The 23167-nt window shown below is 43.2% G+C and overlaps 1 protein-coding gene across 1 annotated transcript in view; it reads right to left on the reverse strand.

Annotated features, from left to right (window-relative positions):
- Ctps1 (CTP synthase 1) overlaps positions 1 to 20238 on the reverse strand; it is a 29336-nt gene extending 9098 nt beyond the window's left edge. The window contains exons 1-10 of the mRNA XM_046469305.2: positions 20096 to 20238; positions 16796 to 16974; positions 14290 to 14460; positions 11935 to 12035; positions 11092 to 11208; positions 8464 to 8547; positions 7867 to 7947; positions 4510 to 4661; positions 3394 to 3526; positions 827 to 915 (exon numbers count right to left, since the gene is read on the reverse strand). Coding sequence (XP_046325261.1) covers positions 827 to 915; positions 3394 to 3526; positions 4510 to 4661; positions 7867 to 7947; positions 8464 to 8547; positions 11092 to 11208; positions 11935 to 12035; positions 14290 to 14460; positions 16796 to 16961 — 1094 coding nt within the window. The 5' untranslated portion in view covers positions 16962 to 16974; positions 20096 to 20238. The remainder of the gene's footprint in view (positions 1 to 826; positions 916 to 3393; positions 3527 to 4509; positions 4662 to 7866; positions 7948 to 8463; positions 8548 to 11091; positions 11209 to 11934; positions 12036 to 14289; positions 14461 to 16795; positions 16975 to 20095) is intronic.
- Between the last annotated feature and the right edge of the window lie 2929 nt (positions 20239 to 23167).

Below are 23167 nucleotides of genomic sequence, written 5' to 3' on the forward strand. Positions count from 1 at the left end.
TTGCAACTACCAACAAAGAAGCTGCTGCCAAGGTATTGGGACCAGGAACTTACTCCATATATTTTGCTACTGGGACTAAGTCTGTATTCTTTTAAAGAGTGTCAATTAATTTGTCCATATCAACACTTTGAACTTAGAAACTGCACACAAAACCAGACTTAGTCACATGAGAAAATACTTCTATGAGTAGAAGGACAGTGTCCACCACCGTAAGGCTGCTACAGCACTTGGTCCAAGCACTTGGCTCGTGAATTTTAACATATAATTAGATAAATACAATTTACTTTTCCTCTTGACTCACAGAGTTCCCCAAGTCAGAAGGGGCCTTTTTCCTCAGCAGTGAGCCATGCTGACCAAGCACATCAACACCAGCTGCATGCCCAACAGCATTCACCTGCTCCAGGGGACCCAAGATCCTTGCTGACTTTTGACTATTATAAAGGACAGCTGCCAGGGCTAAAGGCGTAGCTCAGTCATGGAGCACTTGCCTGGCATATATAAGATACCAGGTTCCAACCCCAGGACCACAAATAAAAGGCTGCTAAAAATAATTTCTGGAATTCTACCGATGGCTACTCATCAAATGTTCTGGATGAAAAAATCGCTAAGCCTCATGGTGAGATGAATGCAGCAAACTATCAATAAAATCAAAACGAGTCTCTTCGAATCCAAATCTATGGGTAGGTTGAAGTCATCCAGTAGGTACTCTCTCTAGTAATTAAAAGACACTTAACAAAGTAGATTACCTACTGCTAGCACTGGAAGCATAGGACTATATTCATTCACACAAACAGAACCCTGGGCCCCCAGAAAGAACGCTACTTACTGAGCACTGCAGAGCTTCTGCCAGGCCTCGTGGTAGCGCACAGGCTCCTCCTGCAGGGTGCTGGGCTCCAGATCGGTGGAATCTATGTACTGGGGGCAGCAGGCAGGGCAGAGAAGCAACTCATGACTCCAACCACTCCAACCAAGCTCTTTCACAGTGTCCAAATAAGTTATCAATGTTCCATCACCCATGATTTGGGTTTTAAAGTGATAATATGTTTAAACTTAACAATTTAAAATCTTTAAGTACAAGATTTTACCAACAAGTTTCCTTCAAAATCATTTAACTCCTGAACTTGGCTTTATCTGCTCCATACTTTCTAGAATCCTCTCTCAGCTACTGTAGGAGACTCTAAATTATTATGTTCTGCTCAATAGACATTCTCCCCAGGCCCCATTTCACCCAGTTTTGTTTGTGTCCTTTTTCATTTTCAACTGTGTTGAGGTATAATTTACACACAGTAAAACACAAGCATCTTGAGTGCACTTTGATGAGTTTTGTCAAACATACACATGAAGGCATAACCACCACCCCATCAAATATAGTGCCACTACCTCACAAGATTCCCTCCTCCTCCTGCAGAAGGCCCAGAGCTGACTCCTATCACCACAGTTTCTGCCTCTTCCAGAGCCTCATATAAACGGAGCCAAGCAGCATGCAGCCTTTCCTGTCCGACTTCTCTTGTTCAATATGGATTTAAGATTCATCCACGTTGCTGTATATCCCAAGTTTGATCCTTTTTATTGGCTGGGTGGCTTTCTACTGCATAAATGCACCACAGTACCATCCCCTAGCCTGTTGAGGACATTTGGGATGTTCCCAGATTTGGGATATTATGAATAATGTGTCCATTTGAATAAAAATCTTTGTGGAGACACATTTTGGTTTTTTTTTCTCTTGAGTACATATCTAGAATTTGGTCATATGTGTCTTTATTTCAAACTATTAGACTGTTTTCTAAAATGGCTGTGCCATTTTACATTCCCAGCAGTAAGGCCACCCTAGGGGCTTGTGCCAGTCTCTCCCTGTAACTTAATTTGAATTTAGTTCCCTGACAACTAAAGGTGCTGAGGACCTTTTCACGTATATCACATGCATCTTCTTTGGGATCTTCTGTTCAAACCTTCTGCCCACTTTAATAAGATTCTCCATCTTTCTTCTACTCTCCCCTACCTAATTCCTTGTAGCTATTTCCCTGAACCTCAGAGTAAGACCTGGGCTGGCCGAGTTCACAGGAATCCTGACTGGGCTCTTGCCAGCTGTCTCCAGTTCACATTTTTCCATCCACTGAGTTCCCAACTGTTCCACACCTCCAAGCCTTTGGACATGCTCTTCCAACTGACAGGAATGCCCTTCCCATCTTTCCAACCTCCCAGAGGTCCCTCCTTGAGGGAGTCTGCCCTCCCTACATGTCTACAATGCAGGCGCATCCTCTTGCCTGTGCTACCTTCACACCAAACAAACCCAATATTCCTGAAACACAGGGACTAGAGATTTTTCATTCATCTCTCAGCCTCTACTATCTAACACATGGCAGCCACGCAACCTCAAGTGGATAACTGAATGATGGAAAGAACGAGCAAAAACTAAATCAGGGCTGTGTAATGGGATCCTCTGATTCTTAAACGCTCTAACAGGTCATCCTGCAGGAACCTGCCCAAAGCACAAAGCAAGCTAAGTTATCACCCTGAGAAACATGTAGAAGCAGGAAGAAAACTGCAGTGCAGATGGTGGGGCCAGGTTCATGGCACCATCAAGCACTGAGATCCCACTTCACTTCTAAATCTCAGCTGGTGAGCTAAGAAGGAAAGTTCTACAAGGGATAGATAAGAGGCAGGAACTGTGGTGTATGCCTGTAATCCCAGGTACTAAGGAGACTGAAGCAGGAGGATCACAGGTTTGAGCCCAGCCTGGGTAACTTAGCAAGACCTTGTCTCTCCCTGTGGGAAGGAGGGACAGGTGGGAGATTTTCAAGAAGCACTAATACGGCAAGCACAAACCTCAGCACTTCACATTATCTCGTCAATCTTACAACCCAGGAGGAAGGAACATCACTATGCCTTTTTATGGGAAACTGAGCAGGGAGAGGGTTGGCCAGGGCCATATACTTCCTAGGCAATGGAGCTAGAATTTGAGTCCCAGGCATTTCATTTGGCAGTGGAGTCTTGTCCAAACATTCTACCAGCTCAGCTTCTGCCCACCACACTGCAAAGCAAAGCAGTCATTGACAACACTCCAGGCAGTGCTATCGACCACACAACATGCCCCTGTCCACCAGGTCTTCCCACCCCAAAGAGCAATTTTATCCTAGGACAATTTCATGTGGTCAACTGATATTCAGATCTAAGCATTCAGTCTCTCTATACCTCTACTCTGACCACCTCTCCCCTTCATTATTTCCAGAAAATACTCTGCATTCTCAGAGCCAGGAACCAACCAACCTCTCTTATCTCCCAGAAGAAACTCAGAGCTCCAAAAACTTAAAGGAGATATGGCATGCAGTATCTATGAGAATATAGACTGCTTCCCTATATACCCCTTGGCTAACTTAGGTCATCCCACCTCACCTTGATGTCCAATTTGTGGTTGATGGCCAATGCGGAATGCTCCAGAGCTTTAATGACAGAGGCATATGAGTCTGAAAACTTCGTGTATTTACCCACAAGGGCAATAGAGCAGGTCTCCAGCAAGCGATCATATCTATCAAAGGTCAAGAAACACCCAATTAATTGGAATACACATCACCATGAGACCAAAACTGCTTTGGCAAGAGAAGAAAAGAATGTCTTGGAAGAACACAATGGAAACGAACATCACGAATGTCACACACAGACCAGTAAAAAAGCAATTTCAGGTCAACAGGGCAGGCTTTGTGAAGAAAGTTGGATTTTAGAAGCTATTATCAAAAAGGTTTCAAAATCTCACCCAAATTTGTTTTTAAAAAATTTCAATCCCAAAGGGCAAAAAAAACTGAACAGACACAAAAGTATAATTAGTAACAGAGCAAAATGCAAATAACGTTTTAAGAAAAAAGAACTGTAAGACTGTGGGCCATCTTGGTAGCTACATGTAAATGGACATGTAAAAGATCCATGAAAAAAAGGTCAAAACTTAAACATCACAGAACAGAATAAATGCTCCCTCCGCATGTGCTAATATGACCTCCACACTGTTTTTAGTTCTGCAACTGTGACAAGGCACACCCATTGCTTTGAGGCGCTGAGAGAAGACCCTGAAGCAAGGTGAGAGCACCAGCACTTCAGGAGGTGGTCCCACAAGGCCTTGCTGAGCAAGGGTGGTGCTGGTTGAGCAACATTTTCCCAAACGCGGTTCAGACAATAGGCATGCTGCCTGACCACAAGTGCTCCAGCCATGGCCACCCATTCCCATGGTAATCCACTGCCACGAGGCACCTGTTTGTGCTGACTGTATAGCTGAAAACAATCTGCACTCGCTGCCTAGAGGTCTGGGAACTGGCCCAGCCTTGCCAGGCCCTCTTCACCTATGTTGTCTCCACTTGACAACTACCAGCTCCTTCCTTAGCAACCTGAACGTCCCTTACCATGAAGACCTCCAGTGAGCTGAGAGCGAGGTGCTAACATGCTCCAACATGACTGAATCCCCCGGGCCCCTACCAAAGAGGAAGGCAGCTGGCACTGCCAGCTCCTCACGGGGAGGCAAACCTGTCTGCCATCTCTTTCCACTTCATCAGCATTTTCCGTGGCTGCCTCTCAATAGGAAGGTCAAGTCTTCGAAGAAAATAATCTACAACCCCTTGCTCTTCTAACAACAAGGGGACCCGGTAGATGGACGAGACATCATGGACACAGATTACCTGTTTTAAAAAAAGGATGTGATTTAATAAAAACAAAAACTAACTGAACTTACAGCCCTGGCTACTAGCTACATAACCTTGGAAAAATTTCCAATTTGAAAAAAGGGTAATCTTTTAGAAAAAGATATAATACCAAAACCAACTGAAGAAGACCAGAACAGAAAGTTAGTAGCTAATCTATTAGAACGTGGATGTAGAAATCCTTTTAAAAATCACAAGCCAAACCACAAATGTTATTTAAAAAAAAAAAATCATATTGGAGGAGGACCTATCCCAGGAATCCCTGAATGGCTTAACTCAGAACAGTGGTTCTCAGACTTATCTGCACAATAGAATCATTAAGGGACACTTATAAAAATCCTAATGCCCCCACTGCAACCCAGAGCACTTAAACTAGAATCTCGGGGAGAGGAAGCAGGCATCAGCATTTTTACAAGTTTCCATAGTGATTCCAATGTGCAGCCAACTTTAAAAACCACTGCATTAGGAGATTTAAAAGTGGAACTCACCATGCGAATAGATTGAAAAAGATGGATGCAGACTTAATTAAAAATCTAAAACCAATTCATAACAAAAATTGTAGGTAATTTAAGACTATTAGGGAAAAACTGAAAATATAAAAAACCCACAGTAAATATCATATGGATTCATTTAATATTAATGTTTACTATTTAAAGTCCAGAACAAGGCAAGAATGGCCATCTATCACTATTCAGAAATGCTGGACAGACAGCCATTACATTTCATTTCACTGGAAAATAAATGAAACTTAAACTAGAAAACAAAAAACAATAACCACTAAATGCATAAACAATATCATTGCTTATCCACAAAAACCAAAAGAATTTATAGGTAAACAATCCAACCTAATAGAATTTTAGTAATGTTGCTGGGCTATAGAGCAAAGAACAGAAATTGCCAGGGTGTCTTATATGTGCCATATCTCATCAGGAAATGCAATTTCCTCACACAATACACAAAACTCAAAATGGATCATGTAAGACCTAATATAAGACTTGCAGAAAAAAAAATGGAGAAGAAAATCTTCATGACCTTGGTTAAGCAAAGGGTCCTTTAAAAAAAATGTGCAAAAGCACAACCCATAAAAGAAAAAAATGGATAAGCTGAAAATGTAAAAGCTTTTCTGCTCCAAGACACTAAGACAATAAAAAGGCAAGCCACAGATGGGGATAATATTATAAATCATGTAAGTATATGACAAAAGGCTTGTATTCAGATTATATAAAGAACTCTTACAACTCAACGAGATAAATAACTCAATTTTAAAAACAGACAAAAAGATCTGAACATCAAATTTAAAAATGGAAATACCTGTCACATTTTTAATAGTGAACACTTTTAATGAGAATCAATTCTACTACAGAATTGAATTCCCTTCACTTGCTAGGACAGAAATATCTAAAATAATCAAAGTGAATGACAAAGGGCTGTTGAGAACATGAAAATCTCTCTGTGCTCCAGGGTTCAGTATGAAACAATCCTTCTGGTGGTCTCCTGGCTCAGGAATCACACCTGCGAGCCGTGACTCCAGCCCCGCTGAGGCCTGAGCCACCATGGAGAGGGCCAAGGGCTTTCCTTCTGCTCCATTCACGCCTACGCCAGGCCAGTGACCTCACCTGTCATCCTCCTATATTCTCCTCAAAATCTTACAAGTGGATTCTCTTATTTCAACACCACTGCTTTACTGTCCCCTCTGTGAGCCATCTGGGCTCTCCTGATCAGTCTCCTGATGCTCAGCCATCTAGTAGTCTCCACAGTCTAAGGTTGAAATTCCTCAACTTCAACTTCCCTTCTAGTCTTCCCTCAGCCAAACCTGCTGCTGTAGTTTGGTGTCCCCCAAGAGTCCATGTGACTGGTGGCTTGGAACCAGGGTGGTGGCATTGAGAAGTATTGGGTATTGGGTCTAGAAAGTTCCTTGGATCACTGGGGCCCCTAACCTCAAAAGGAATTAAGACATTTCTCCTGTGATCCTTGTTTTCTCGGAGAGGGTTATTATAAAAAGAGCAAAACACACCCCTCCCTGCTCCTAGCTGGAGATATCATCCTCCTCCACATGGGCTCTGCTATCCACCATGCAGTCTTCCCAGAGCATATGCTGTGCTATTTGGACTTTCAGCCTCCAACACTGTGAAGCAAGTAAACCTTTTTCCTTTATTAAATTAGCTGCCTCAGGTATTTTGTTGTAGTGACAAAAAGCTGACTAAAACACCAACCAATGCCATAATTTCAATTTATCACTACCAGAATTTTCATACTAAGAATTGTATAGGTTCCAAAATTTTGTTATTTTCTGTACCATAGGTCTGCTCCATTATCACAATAACAAAAAGCTAAAATATATATGAGAGACTACAACACCCTGACACCAGGCACCAGAGATACAAAGCTAAGATGATCCTTGTCCTCCAGAAGCTCAGTCTGTGAGGGGAGATAAACATGGACACATGCACACACACATCAAGAGGCACAGCATAGGCTCACCACCAGCATATGTGAGACGCACAGGTAGCCCAGAGAAGGAAGTGATGAATTCTGACGGTTGAGGTCAAGGAGCTAAAGATAAAGCCTCTCAGTCTATACCATGTCCTAGCCAGACCCTGAAGTATGAAAATGAACAGATTTCCAAGACAACAGGGAGAAAGGGACACTGACTTCTGATAGAAATTAGCAAGCTCAAAAGCAACAACAGAATGGGTGTGAGGTATTAGGGAAACAGAAAAACATTCAGCAGGGATGAAGCATAAAGAACAAAGGGTGAGCCCGACGGTGGCACATGCCTGTAACCCCAGCAGCTTGGGAGGATCGCAAGTTCAAAGCCAGCCTCAGCAATTTAATGAGGCCCTAAGCAACTTAGCAAGACCGTCTCAAATATGGAAAATAAAGAGCTGGGGATGTGGCTCAATGGTTAAGTTCAATCCCCAGTACCAAAAAAAAAAAAAAGAAAGAAAAAGAAAAAAAGGCCAAAGAGTGAGGAGGGAATATACAGAAGAGGTGCAGGAACATTTGGGGAACCTCAAGAAGTAGGGGATGGTGAGTGACAGAGCCAAGGGTGTCCGTTCTGCTAGAGGCCAGTCTATTATATCTAACTGTGAAACACTAGCAAGCCTCATGAAACATTATAGTTACCTGAAGCCTCTTGACCATAAACAAAAACAGTTTCCACAAAGATACAATTTCTACTTACTTGTTCAGGTTCCACATGGCAGAACATTGATATTTTCTCTTTCACTGATGTGTCAAGAGGATTTGAGCACCTGCATACAACCTAGCAGTAAAGAAAAAAGGGGGGCTTAGACAGAAGGAAGGGTTACAAAGCTGAGTTTTTTCACTGAATAAAATTAAAATAGATATCACATTGTTAAGATGGATGAAAATGTTAGCATTCAGAACAATGCATGCGATCCATGAAAATATCTCATCTTCAAAACTGAAATTCTTAAAACCCAAACCAGAGAAACGTAAGAGGATGGCAGTGTAAACCAAGAGGTAGATGAAAGAACTACAGGAGCTAACTGGGGCTTTCCTCATCTATGAATGTTCTTATGTAGGAAAAAGACAATAAATAAAGAACAAAGAGGAGAACCAAGTCTCAGGAAGTGCAAGACCTCGCAAATGCCTTAAGAAAATTTCACAACTTCAGCCCCAAGCAGGAACCCATGTCCTCCACCATTGATTTTCATTAAAGGCCTGCCAAGAAGACAAAGGTCCTGCCTGGTGTGGAGGCATGATTTTAATTAGACCTAAGAGATCACAATGAAACCAGGTCATCAGGAAATCCTACCAGATCTGGGGAAAGTCCAAGCCCTCTAAGTTCCCGAACACTGTTCTGGGTGGGTTTCGTCTTCTGTTCCCCGGTTGAGCTTGGCTAATAGTCAAAAGAAAAAAAAAAAAGGGAGGTTAGTTTCTCTACAATAAAGAATTTTCAAGTATAACTTTTCCATGAAATCCTTTTTAAAGAGAGTTTGACCATTTTTAGAATTTAGCTTGTATTTATTGAAACTGCACATGCATGTATTTAGTCAAATAGTTGTAGGGGATTTGTCCTAAAGAGCAGTGGTACCTAGCCTCATCCACCCTCTCCCACTCTCCAAACCCTAATAAAGGCTCTTCAACTTTTTCATTCCTTTTCTTTCTTTCTTTCGATGCTGGGGACTTCAACTCTTTTTCTTATTTATTTAGGTGCTGGGGACTGAACCTAGGGTCTGGCACGTGCTAAGCACAAGTTTCACCACTGAACTATACTCCCAACTCACTTCAACCCTTTTAATTGATCCTTCTGGTATGCTTTATTGCTACTTCTTAACATTTAGAATGAGGCATTTTCTGTTGAATTCCCTGTTAAATGAGGACCTATTCTCTCCCTCATTCCTCTATCCTGACTAGAATGTACTCTTCTGGTTCCCGCAGCCTCTTCAGAGCTAAATACTATTCAGTTAAACTATGGGCCAAACTTTTCCTTTCTGTACTAAATTATCTTTATTCTCCTCTCACACATAAGAGATTTGCTGGGTTTAGAATTTTAGGTTGTAAAAAGTTCTCCTTTAGGATTTTTAATGCAATAGCTTTATTATATTTAGCCTCTAATATTGCCATATTGACTCTTTTTCTTAAAAAGAAAGTATCTTTTCCTTTAGAGCCTTTCTGCCTCATTTTTCTGAACCTTCACAGCAAAGTGCTTTGGTGTGGATCATGTTGGATCCAATATGCCTGGGCACTCAACAGCCCCCCGCCCTTTTTAAAATTTTCTTTTTGGTTATACATGATAGTAGAGTGTATTTTGACATAAATACATGCATGGATAATAACTTCCCATTCTTGTGGTTGTACATGATGTAGAGCTGCACTGGGTGTGTACTCTTATATGAACACAGGAGAGTTCTGTCCAAGTCATTCTACTGTTTTTCCTATTCCCATCCCCCCTCCCTTCCCTTCAATGGGCCATTTCAATCTAGAAACTCATGTCCCACAATTTCCTTTTTAGATCAGGGGTCAGAAAACTTTTTCTGTAAAGGCCTAGATTAAAAAAAAAAAATACTTGAGGGTTTTTCTCAACCTTATGATCTCTGTCAAAACTACTCACCTTTGTTTTAGTGCAAAAGCTGTCATAGAAAATACATCATCAAATAGATAGGGCTCAATTCCCATAAAACTATATTTTCAAAAAACAGGTAATAGGATGCTTTGACCCCTGGGCCACTGTCTGTTGACCCCCTGGTTTAGATCACACTTCCCTTTCATTTCTCTGTACCTCTTTTCTGGAAATCCTGTAATTTGGATACTAACTCCTGGACTAGTCCTCTAATTCTTACATTTTCTCTCCTATTTTCTGCCTATTGGTCTCTGCCCTACTTCCTGAGGTATTTCCTCAACTTCCTTTCTCTTAACATTTTCATCTATCCTATCCAATTCTTAACTTCCAAGATTGTCTCCACATGTTCCCTTCTTCTGGCATCTAGTTCTTATTTAATGCACAGTTTACCTCCTGCATGATTTTAATCAATGACTGCTACACATACTTAAAAGCTAACTGGAAGCTCTGTGAGAGGGGGCAGGCAGGTCACTGTGGGCCTCTGGCTGTCCTGGTTCACTGCAAAGCCCTGAGGTGGTGTCTTTTCTCCTGGACCAGTCATACACCAGAGAAGACCCTTACCATCTCCTACGTGGAAGGACCAAGGCTGGCTGTGATGAAAGAGACAAAGTGTCTCAACAGTGTAACATCACACTCCACGACACGTTCCTGGTTCTGTGTCACTGCTCTCAATTAGTGCCTGCTATCTGGACACCCTCCCCAGGGCCTAGAGTCTTCTGCCAAAGTGAAGAGAGGCTAACGCCTACCTGTACACATTGGGTAGTGGGGTGAGGGTATACCTCTTCTGAAACAGCAGTTGCAATGAGCCCAACCAGTGCCCCCACTCCTAGAGGGACCCGTGCTGCCTGCTCTGAGCCTGTGGTGATTCTGCTGCCAACAGGGCTGCTTCTCTGCTCTCCCTACTGCCAGTGGTGAGGGTTCAGCACTTCCAGGCCTGTCTGCTAGATCGGTTTCTACATAACCAACTGCTCTCCAACTTCTCAATTTGTATTACTATTTAATTCCTCTTCGTGCTAACTTTGTGATTTTTTGTCTTTAAAAAGACAAAAAACAAAAACAATCAAACAAACAAAAAAAAACCTTCCTCTACTTTTGCCATGTAGTAAAAACAAGGGCAGGTCAATTCGCCTACTTCAACCACAACTGCCCTGATTATCTTTCAAATGTTTTCCATTTCATCTTTTCAAAACATGATTATGATAAACTTTTCACCAAGAAATTCTTTATTCCTTGTTTCCATACCTCAAGAATTGAAAACTATTAGATAAAGTGTGAAAATCAACCTTTTCTCCCCCAAAGTCAAGACTGTAAATGCCTTACCTGAGGAACTAGACTGACGTGGATATTACAAAAGTTCTCCCTTTTGACCTTGAACTGGAACTGCCGGAAGGCCTCAATGAAAGGCATGCTTTCAATATCTCCCACAGTTCCTCCAAGCTAGAAGAGCAATGTTATTTTAAAGGTTGAGCACTCAATCTTTTTCAGGTCGTTTCCTTTTCTAACATCTGCTCTGTTGCCTCAATTCAGTTACCAATGTAATAAGGACATCCCAGCTCTGCATTCAGAATGTCAGTTGGTAGAAAGGGGACCCTTCTGGGAAGGCTCACAATTCCCCAAGGCTATTACAGATATTTCCACAGCAGTTTAAGAAAAAGAAGAGGTGAGAGAGGTACCAGGAATTTTATTTGTGTGAGAGCCACAAAGCAAAAAAAACCCTAATCTCATCTCCTTAGCTAATCATAGATGATTTTTACAAAAAGTCATCAGTTATATTAAAAAACTGCTGGAACTTTCAAGTCTCTTCATCTTGAAGGAACACTGAGATCCAACAGCTGGGATCAGCAGACAAAGCACCCGGAAACCAAAACCGCACACTCATTCGGATGAGTGCTCCTGCTGCAGGGAAGCAAAGGTCTGCCAGCTTGCTCAGGAGAGAGGGAAATGTGTCACACCACTCTTTCTGGAAGAGCTGACATCAAATGAATACATAATGCTACAAAAGTAGTATCACTTGGACAAGAATTATCTCCCACACTATGACTGTCCTCACCAGCCCCACGGCAGCATCTTACCCTGACTGCACTGGGAACGTCTTGCCAGGTGCCAATGGCTAACTAGGAGATGAATGAGTGCTCTGTTCACAAACACGGGGACCATACAAACCTCGATAACACACACTTGAGGTTCTAGGCCATCTTCATCTACAGGTATTAATGCCTGTCTCATCACCCACTCCTGGATTGCATCTGTGATGTGAGGGACAACTGGAAAGAAAAAACAAGCTGGAACTCATGCTTGTCCATAGGAATTGACTAAAGCAAACGCATTTACCTCAAATACTAAAAAAATAATTTTAAAAACTACTACACTTTTTGCCTGGACAGAGTAGTGGTGGTTTCATAAAAATACTTTTGAGGCCCCCTTTCAATGGCCTCAATAATCTCTGGTTCAAACTCCCCTTGGCCACCTCCTCAGATTTATAAGTTGTTGCTGGAAGCACACAAGAAGAGGCCAAGAATGGCATCCTGAACCACCTCAGAGCATCAGCCCATGCAGTCAGCCTGTCTGTCCACATGCAAACACAACAGGTCATGTGGTCACTCTACTGCTCACAGCCAAGACTGAAGGTGGGCACATCACACCTGAGTGCTTTTCCAGGCATAGGAGACCTGCAGGAGCCGTGCACATTATGCTTCCAGCTTACTGAAGGGTAGACAACCCGCTGCAGAGACAGGACAGCAGAACAGAGTGGTGAGAGGAGCAGCCTCTGGGGTCTGGGTTGACATCTCAGTTCACCACTCATTAGCTGCGATTCACAGGGCCAATTACTTATCTATTCTTAAACTTGGTTTCCTCTGTCAAGTGGAGTAAAGCTCCTACTTCATAAAGTTGTGGAAATTTTATGAGATGGCCTTGTATGCCAGAGTACAGTAAATGCCAGCTACTGCTGAACCTTTCAAAATCATAGTTGTTGGGCTCACTGTGAAAATTCCTACAGAGCAAAGATTACTGTTTAACTCCAGTAAACACACACAAGGATATTCATTATCTATTCTACACACAGTGGCCAAAGTGATGTTTTGAAAATGCAAATCAGAATTCATCACTCCCATGTTTAAACTCTTCGGTTCTTCCCACTGCTGAGTCAATTCCAACTCCTTGCCTGGCCCAGAAGGCACAGCTGGCCAACCTCTCTGAATATCTGCCTCAGTCACTATGCCTCAGACACACCACCCTCCCCTTTGTTCCTTGGAGCCCCCTGTGCCTTCGGCCTCAGTACTTGCTGTGACCCCTCCTCCTTCCTCTCTGCCCATGACCTCCCCAGCTCCTCCGCTCCTCCTCTCCTTGAAGGCTTCCCCAACCATCTGTCCAAAGTAGCTTCCCCCAGCCATGCTTTCTCGCCTCACTCCATTTATTTCCTCACAGCTCCTATCAGCTATCTCATTTTATCTGTTTGGTTTTTCTCTCTCACAGCCAGCTTCCATGAGGACAATAACCTCGTGGTCTTGTTCATCACATATTCTCAGCACCAGTTAGGTCCAACCACAGAGAGCATTTAATAAATATCTGATGAATCAGAGAACAGATGAATGAACACACTAGTGCCTAGAACAATAAACTACATGACTGACAACCATTTTAGTTCCTAATTGGTCCTTCCTAAGAACTTCCTTAGAACTCCTAAGAGCTGGATAGATAGGTGCTGTTATTATCTCCATTTTATAGGAAAGGAAACCACAATTCAAAGAGTGTATGTGATTTGTCCATATTCATATGCAGAGCCAAGACCCAAATATAACCAGATTAGTTCAGAATTGGGCCAGGGCAGACCCAGGCCAGCTGTCACTGTGACCCTCAGCTTTTAGTCCAGTAAAGTTGATAGCCAAAAGCAGATCTGCTCTCATAACTCAGAGGAAAATGTCCCCCCAAATGTGGGCTGCTGCCATTCCATTAGACCTGTGGTTCCCCACTCCCCTGTCACTTTTCAAAGGTAATAAAATACTTTTCTCAAATGAACACTTTGTACCACATTATCTGAACAGCAAACAAATAAAAGTGAAATTGTGCTAGTGAAAGTTTGAGAGGACCCAGAAACCCACTTTTCAGACTCCCCCTGGCCGATGATGCCAGGGAAAACCAGAGGGCACGATGGACACTGTTCTTCATCATGGTCCACACACACGAATCCCAGGGACACCGCATCCACACTCCTGGTTCCATGTCCTGACCTAGCAGCCTCCACCACTTCACTCATCACTGTGCAAAAACAACCCTCTCTGGTCTCAAATGACGCCACATTGGCTGGACTGACAAGCTTCAGATACTACTCACACAGCAGAGGCAGTTTCTTCATGTTAGTTTCTAAGTAAATGGTCAATTTCGGATTTTCCACTAAAGGCATCATTTCAGTAATAATACCTTGACAAAATGCTAGAATTACATAAAAAGTCAATTTTTATCCTCAAAAGAAAGTAAACTGGCTAAGAATTTAAATCTTAAAGGTAAATCCAGTATTACCTTGGACGGTTTTCCCCAGGTAATCTCCTTTGCGCTCCTTGTTAATGACATACTGATATATCTTCCCAGTGGTGAGATTATTGTCCTTGGTAAGGCAGATGTCAAGGAACCTTTCATAATTACCCAGGTCCAAGTCCACTTCCCCACCATCATCCAGCACAAAAACTTCACCTACAGCAAACAGTGAGAATATTTTTTAAGTGAAAAATGTGTAAGCTGTGGCACAACTTGAATCCTGAAATTGGGCAGGAAAAAAATCTGCATTTGCATATTTTTAAGCCATCTTCCCAAGTCTCCTGAAATGTTTTTTTTTTGTTTGTTTGTTTGTTTTTGTGTGGTGCTGGGGATTGAACCCAGGCCTTGTGCATGAGAGGCAAACACTACACTAACTAAGCTATATCCCCAGCCCGTGAAAAAATCTGCATTAACTTGATATGAAGCAAAAAATCTATTTCTAGAAAATTAAATATGACACAAAAAAGTAAAATTACCTACTATTCTCCAAACTGTAACTTCAAACTTTCAGCCTTTCAACAAACTCTATCAGGAAGAGTTATACAAGAGGAAGGAATGGAAGGAAATGCCAGCCCTGAAGGCTGAGGGTAAAGGACACTTTGCATTAGTATGGCAACTGTTCCCCAAAGGAAAAAAAAAGACTTCCAGAAAAGGCTCCCACCTGAGCAGAATAAAGTTTAAAGTATAACAAAAGTATGATTCTATTCAAAACTTCCATGACATATGCAGAGGAAGGTTGTGCTGATTATAAAAACTAGCCTCTGGGGCTGGGGTTGTGGCTCAGCAGTAAAGAGCTCGTCTAGCACGTGTGAGGAACTGGTTCAATCGTCAGCACCACATAAAATAAATAAACAAAATAAAGGTATTGTGTCCAATTACTTCTAAAAAATATATAAAAATAAAAAATAAATTAATTAATAAACAAACAAACAAAAAAAACAGCGTCTGGGCTACCCTTTGGTTCTAAGCAAAGTTGTGAATCTGCCCAACCTTCCCCCATTCCTTTGTTTCACATTCATTTCTTGCAACTTCATTCTAGATCTTTTTGTTTAGAATGATTCATTCCTACCATCACAATAAGAGACAAGCTCAAAAACAGGAAAGGAAAAAAATGTCTATTTTTTCTTTTTTAAATTTGTTTAGTTGTAGATAAACTCAGTACCTTTATTTATTTATCTATTTATTTTAATAAGCAAATTCTTTTATCACTTTGTTTTTTCCAATATTTTTATTTTATTTATTTTTATGTGGTGCTAAGGATCAAACCCAGTGTCTCACACATGCTAGGCAAGTGCTCTACTACTGAGCCACAACCCCGACCCAAATTTTTTTCTTAAGTGCTTAAGAACTTTATATTTAATACTACTCCAAGGGTTGAAGATGTAGCTGAGCCCTTGAGAATCTACTACTAAGATCAGTAGTTGCTCAGATGTAGCTCAGTTAGGCTTTGCCTAACAAGTGTAAAACCCCGGATTTCAGCCCTAGAAACACCAAGAAAAAAAAATCCCCCTAGTATTTGGACCTTTTCCTGGTATTATTTATTACATAATGTTCTTATAGACTTTAACCTCAACATTAGAAAGGAAGAGTAAGAATGAAGAATTTTACAGCTTAAAGGTATGTTTTCATAATACATCTCCCCCAGTTTTAAACAATGGATCTGAGGCAACTCAGCAACAACAAGGAGGTAAGATGCTCTTTTCCTACCCTCCCTAAGGGTTTCAACTTAAAGATCTTCATTCATATTATTCAAACTCTACCAGCAAAACAAAATCCAAGCTTACAGATCTTTCAAATCCAGCATCTACCTGCTGCTTGAATCCCTACAAAGTGGTCCTGAGCCTCTGTCTGGACTTTTCCACCAAAGGCAATTTACAGCTTCTTGAAGTTCTTGAAGGACGCTTGCTATTACAAAGATCTTTCTTTGTTTCTTTTTTTAATTATTTTTTTTAGTTGTTAATGGACCTTTATTTTACTTTTTTATATGCAGTGCTGAGAATCAAACCCAGTGCCTCACACATGCTAGGCAAGCGTTCTACCACTGAGCTACAACCCCAGCCCCAAAGATCTTTCTTATACTGTGCTAAAATCTGTCTTCTTACAATTTTCACCTACCATTCAATTTATAAAGATTGGTGTCACAAAGAATAAGCATACTCCCTCTCTTCTCAAATATGAAAAAGTTTATTATGTCACCAGGTATCTTTTCTTAAGAGAAATAACAAATTTTTATTCAACTGCTACCAAAAAGGTATTTTCCTTTATGGAAACTCGTAGACTCTAATCACTAAATTGGCTGCTAAGATTTCTGCTTCTCCCATCCAGGTAAGAAAAAGTATCAGAAATTCTGCCATGCTAGTTAGGGACCATTTTAGAAGGCAGGAAATGGAAGTTGTACAAAATGTAAATATGCCCAAGAGGTGACATAGTCTTTCACATACACAGTTTTTAAGAAAAGATAGATGGGGGAGGTGGTTGTTTGGTTGCTTACCATGCTCATAAGGAGAGAATGTTCCTGCATCAATGTTAATGTAGGGGTCAATTTTAATTGACGTTACATGTAAGCCACATGACTTCAGTATTGTGCCCACACTGCTGGCAATGATTCCTTTTCCAATTCCTGATATAACACCACCAGTAACTAAAATGTACTTCATTTTCCTTTTTGATCTGAAAGAAGAAAAATTATTGATAAAATGTATTTCAGTAAATCAAACTCAACTGGTTCAAATACTTATTTTGCCAATTACTGGCTAAGAACCCCCTTGAACATGTCTCATGACTTCAGAAGGTTCTTGTCAGGTTTAAACAGGATCATAACAGATGTTTCTTAGATCACTGAAAGGCATTAGTCAAAGACCAGTAGAAAAACCAACTGCTATACAACAATGTAGATTTTATTTAAATCTTTTGACAATGACCTTTCGAGTCAAAAAACAGCTCTAAGCTGGTTGATACACTAGGCCCTTAACATTAGCTAACATCACCACCAAACACTGGGATACCAGGCAGGTGTCTCATTACTTCCCTTATATGGAGAAAAAAATGCAATCCTGAATTCTCTATGAAAGAAATAATGTCTTTGGCTAAACTACAATGTATCACTGAGAAATAGCTCCTCTATATTGTGGAAAACAGATGAAAAGAGGTTCAACATTAAAAAGGAGTTAAAGCTAAACCTAAAATTCTTCCAATTACAGGTAGTTTTCTTCTGTAATTTAATAACAACTTACTTCTTGGTGGCAATCTCTCCCAGATACGCCATGAAAAAAACTAAACACAGAGGGAAAGGGATCTCAGATAAGTCAGTAAGAAACCCAGGAATGGGCAGAGGAATCAGAGGGAGGAAACAAGATTAAATCCAAAGAGCAGTACAGTGCTGCAAGAGAGTGAAGAGACCCGATGAGAGGTAAGTGAGGTGGCTGCAAGGACAGCAGAGTGGAGAGGCAGGTGGAAATAGCACAGGCAAACAGTGAGGAGACAGGGACAGGCTCGCCAGGGGGGATTTAATCACCAGTCCCCAGCTTCAGAGATCCAGAATCAGCATTCGGTAGGCAAACCCAAATGTGACCAAAAAGAAAAACACAATCACCAAGTGGCAGGGCTATTTGCTTTGCAGGGTGAGGACATTTTCCTCCACCAAGAATGTTCCATGTGAAGATGGATTCTAACAAAAATAAGCTAAGAAAGGAACTAGGAAAGGGGAGTTCTGCTTGGAGCATTCCCCGCCCCACTCCTCACTGGAGCAGGAATGGACACACTTGGCAAGGAAATCAGAATGCTCAGAATGCCTTTCCCTCAGACAGCAAGGAAGACATGGGCCTGCACTTTCTATCCTCTGCTGCAGCAGTTTTTTGAGTTTCACAAAGAGTTTTATGGATAAATCAGAGAAATGCTAACTAAACATACCCATTTGGTTTCTTTAATGCAAGGCCTTTAAGAGGTGCTTCATGAGTTAACAGACACTGTGACCTTCCAAGGGGGTACTCAGAAAGCAATTTCCTCAAACTTATTGACCCTAAACCCTATTATTTGGGGGAAACCTTACTCTCACCATTGGCACCTTCCAGTTAAATGGTTTCTTACTGACAAGACAAATACCAGCCTTGGCTCCCCTCTGTTGTCAATTATGTCCTAAGAAGACATCTCTGCCTAAGACCATAATGTGGTCTCACCTACTAAATTTTGAATGTTCCTAGAAATTCCTCAGCCACACTGAGTTTCTGAATGGGTTTCTTCTGAAAAAGGGTCATCTCATTCATTTGCACTTAACTTGTCCCAGTTATGCTCTAAAAGGGTAACACCTGTCTTTGGGGCAGATTCTTTCAGTCTCCTACAGAACCTGGCAATAAATAACCCTGCAGAGATCCAGTGGGAGTCTGAAAAGATTCATTCCCTCAGATTACAGTCTACCTATCATGTGAAAACCACTTACATTTTGTGGGGGACCCTCTCCCAAAATATTTAGGTTTGAACCCATAACTCAAGTTGCTGAAAATTCAGATATTGACAGCAGATTTACAAATAAATGAGTAAGCCAGGAGTGGAGGGAAGAGAAGGGACAATAACGTATGAAGACTATAAAAATGGAAAGAGGGCAAAACAACGTTCGGTGAGACCACGGTAAAGTGCAATGGCCCATCAGAGGGTGGTGAGTGGCAGTCTGGAGTGGGGGAGGATCTAAACCTCTTCTGCTATGTAGACCTGACTTGTGATCGGCCTTGAAGGACTGACTGTGAGGCCCAGAGCATGGAAACGGGGAGTAGAGGGGAAGGAATAGGGAAGGCAAGGTGCCAACTTGTGTGCCACCTTGAATGCCCAATCTTAACTTTATTCTGAAGATGATGGGAAGACATCAGAAAGTGTGCACTCACAGAAACAACATAAGATGCATCGAAGAAATTCACCAAAGGTGAAAATCAAAAACCTTTAAAAAAATAAAAAATCAAAGTTGTGGGATCAAGTTCCATCTATCGTCCGTGAGCTGAGACCTCAGTCAGGTCCCTTGGGTTGCCCGATGATGGGACTCACACCACGGTAAAATGGGGTGAGAACCTCCGCACCGCCCCAATCATAGGGCTGCTGACGATTCAAGATTATAACGAGTGCGGACGTGAGTGCGCCACGCAATCGTAGTGAACTTCTCCAGACAGCCTGCATCCTCCGCCGCGGGGAAGGAGGTGAGCATGGCTGGGCCACGGGCCATCCCAGGGACCATGAGGCCCGGCGAGCTCACAGGCCCCTTCCCCCAACGGAGGATCTGTGGGGGCCACGGGCAGCCTGGTCCATTCCCCACCGCGGCGGGCGACAGCGGGCCTGGAATCCCCCTTCCAGGTGGGAGAACCCGAGGCCTGAGACCAGAGGGCTGGGGCAGACGGAATGAAGTGGCGGCCACCGGGCTTTCCCAGGGACCGCTGAGCACGGGCTCAGAGACTCTACCCCGTCCACGAGCCAGGCCAGGCTGACCGGGCGCTGCCCAGCGCTGCAATGCGGGCCCCGCGGCCTCTGTGGCCATTCCCGCCCTGGCCGGCCCTCTCTCCTGGCCCCTCTCCGCAGCGGCTCCCGGCCACGCGGCCCGCGCGCGGGAGCCGGCACCTCGCCGGCCTGGGCCGCCCGCCCCACTCCCGTTAGGCACGCAGCCCATTGGACAGGACGCCGGACCACCTCGCCCCTGATTGGCGGGGAGAGGCGTCTGTCATCCCGGCGCGGGGCCGGGCGAGCAGGTCTCGGTTGGAGCTGCTGACTCCTGCATGGGAGAGCAGTTCCTCCGGGATCCCTGGAGTCAGCCTACCTGAGGCCGGCTTCAGATCCTCCGGTCAACTACAGAGCTACGCCGGCGACTCTCGCGGTGAGCCCCCGGCAGCCAGTGATGAGTCCCGGCCGCATGCGCCGGCAGTCTTTCTGGGAGGCGGGCTTTAGGCGGTGCGCACGCAGAGGGCGGAGGCGGAGGCGGAGGCGAAGGCGGGGCAGGCCCTGGGGGACGCGGGCGGGGCCCGACTGCGCAGGCGCGCGGGGCGCCTGGGCTCTGCAGGTTGTGCTTGTTTACCCGTGGATTCTGGGCTTCCTCTAATAAGAGACCGCCGAGTTGTGACTCACGCCTGGCAAGTCAGCCTCTTGGTTTAGCCTCGTACTGCGGCTACCTTCGGACGTTTTAGCCCTTCGGGCTGCCAGACAGACCGTCTCCTGTTCTCTACAGCGTGCATCCTTGTGCGCTCCTTGTGGTGCCACCCCAGCCTCTCTCTTCCGCGGGTCCCTCTAGACCGAGAGACGCCAGCAGTGGCACCTCAGTCTGCAAGAGAGAAATCCAAGAGGGCTGTTTGACGCCAGCTCCTCGTCTGCATCGCTTTCCCCACATGTTCCCTGACGGAGGCGACTGCTAGGGACATGGGTCGCAAGGCTAGTTTCATGCAACTGACATTCCCTGAACACCCACTCTGTGCCCACACTGCGCTGGATCATAAGCTACCCTCTTCTTGGACTAACGATGTAATGAGGCAAACAGATCCGTTCATAATATTTCCTCTGGATTTTCTTAAGTGCTGCTGAAATGTCAGGGGAGTGCCTAGGCGGGGACTGGCCAAGTGGGTGGGGATCAGGGATTCAGGTAGGGAAGTCTGGAAAAGTGGGAAGTGGAACGGGGAAGTGCACTGGCAAAGATGGGGAAGGCGGGGCAAGAAAAAAAAGCGGGAAAGAAGGAAAACGGCGCCTATGTACTGGCTCCAAGGCCCAGAAGAATGTTAATAGTCAAGTCAGGGATTTTTTTTCCTCCTGAGGATACTAGAGAAGCGCACAGACTTCTGACGGGAGGATTGTCTTTTGAGTAGCAAATAAATTCATTACATGTTTAATTATTTTTGCCAAGTACTACACACTTCACTAGGGCATCCATGAAAAGTCTTTCACCCCTTAATCTGTGTTCCTGTTTTCCTCCCTAGAAGCAATTTGCCACAAGTTCTCACCTATCTTCATTGAAGGAGTTAAAGAAAATATATGATGTGATCAGATTTGTGTTTCAGGAAAATTACTCAAACGAGTGGATTCCAAGAAGCCATTTAGGAGGCTCCTGCAGTGGCCTCTCTCAGAGGCTTCTAGCTTCTTCCAGATCAGGACCATCACTGTTCTGACCCTATCAGCCTGCCATGCTGCACTCAGCTCCAAATCTAAAAAATGTGTGGGGTGTGTTTGAAGGGGATCTATGACCATACATTCTTTCCAGAACCATTTGATGTTTACTGAAGTGCCTAGAACATGGTAGACAGAACATACTTGCTGACCAAATGAAGATGCTATAGAAGATACCAAAATGAGCCATTTACCCAACTTCTGTGGGTGCACTCCACATTTCTCTTTAAACCTCTCCCATCTACTCCCTATATTCTCTCCCAGCCGTGGGTCTTACTTCCCATTTGACTAAGAAAGAACTTCCATACCTATCAGCCTGCTTTTATCTATACAAACAAACTCTGCCTTTTTTTCCTGTTTGTGGGCAAACTGCCTGCACTCCTAAAGGTCAACCTTTCCTCATTGCTTCAAGTGCCATATTCTCTTCATATTGTCCAGGATGTCTGATCATTCTCTCCTGCATCACCATTTTTTCCCCTCTTCTAGATCATTTCCACTAACATGATACAAGTTCTCCCACTATAATCTAAGAGCCCCTCTCTCCACTCTACATCATTCTCAAGCTAACCCTTTTGTTGTTGTTGTTGTTGTTTTTATTTTTTTATCACTGCTTCTAAAAAATGTTGATCCTTGCCATCTCCAGTTTCTTCCCCTTGAACACATTCCAGTCAGGCTCTGCTCATATTCTATAAATCCATTGATATGGCACTTGTCAAAATTTATTCTATGTTCTCAGACCTCTTCTCTGTACATCAGCCTAGAGTGTAATCTCCAGTGTCTGTTCACAAATCCCAGACAAATAGTGTGATTGTATGCTCACAAAGTGCTTGTGTGCGTCTGCATAGTTGACATGCTCCTTTCTCCCACCTTGCACTCAGTCTCCCTGTGAACCTGTAGGTATAGCCATACTGCCCCCAGACCTGCCTCCAAGCTGACCTCTTTCCTAACTGCATTTGTCACAACCGATCACTTTGCTTCAAAGTATGTTCTTCACTTAGGTTCTAAGAAACCACTTTGGGCTTTTCTGAATTTCACAGGCCTCTCCTAGATCTCCCTTCCTAGATCCTCTTCTTTTCCACTTCCTGGCACTTGAATAGTAGTTTCTTCCCCCAAGACTCAGTCCTGAGATCTCTTCTCTGTTTACAATCATCTTCCCACAATCTCACCCAGACTTTAAATAATAGACTTTAAGTCCCATCTGTATTGTGAAAACTCCCCAATTTATACTCCCAATTTAGACTTCTCAATTCCAAATGTGGGGCCCTTCTAAGCACAATCTTGAAACTGTCCAGGCACTCACACAAGAACCCAGTCTCAGGCTTGGTTCCTGGAACCCAACATATCCCTCAGGCACTGGATGCAGCTCTGAGGTGTTTACCACATTGTGCCAGAATTACCTATTTACTTATCTGTCTCCTCTATATCAGATTGGAATCTCTTTGAAGATAACCTTGCATCTGCCTGTTTTCTTATCAGGTACAGTCTTGTTCACCTTTTAATAACCAGGATCTAGCACATTGAATTCCCACTGCTACTCTATGATAAAAATCCCTTCGTGATATACTATATTACAGACAATGAAGCTAAGACAGAAAAAAATGCAAACACCCTCCCAAGGGCAAATGTGAAGTTTCACTTAAAATGCCCTCATTCTACCCACCACTAAGCCTTGCTAATCATTTCCTTACCAAGGCTTCCTTGACTTCCTTTCTCAGTTCCTACAGATATGTGGCATGTATGA

The sequence above is a fragment of the Marmota monax genome, unplaced genomic scaffold (assembly GCF_021218885.2).
Source record: "Marmota monax isolate L192 unplaced genomic scaffold, Marmota_monax_Labrador192_F-V1.1 WCK01_AAM20220418_F8-fsc00008, whole genome shotgun sequence".
Classification (NCBI taxonomy): Eukaryota; Metazoa; Chordata; class Mammalia; order Rodentia; family Sciuridae; genus Marmota; species Marmota monax.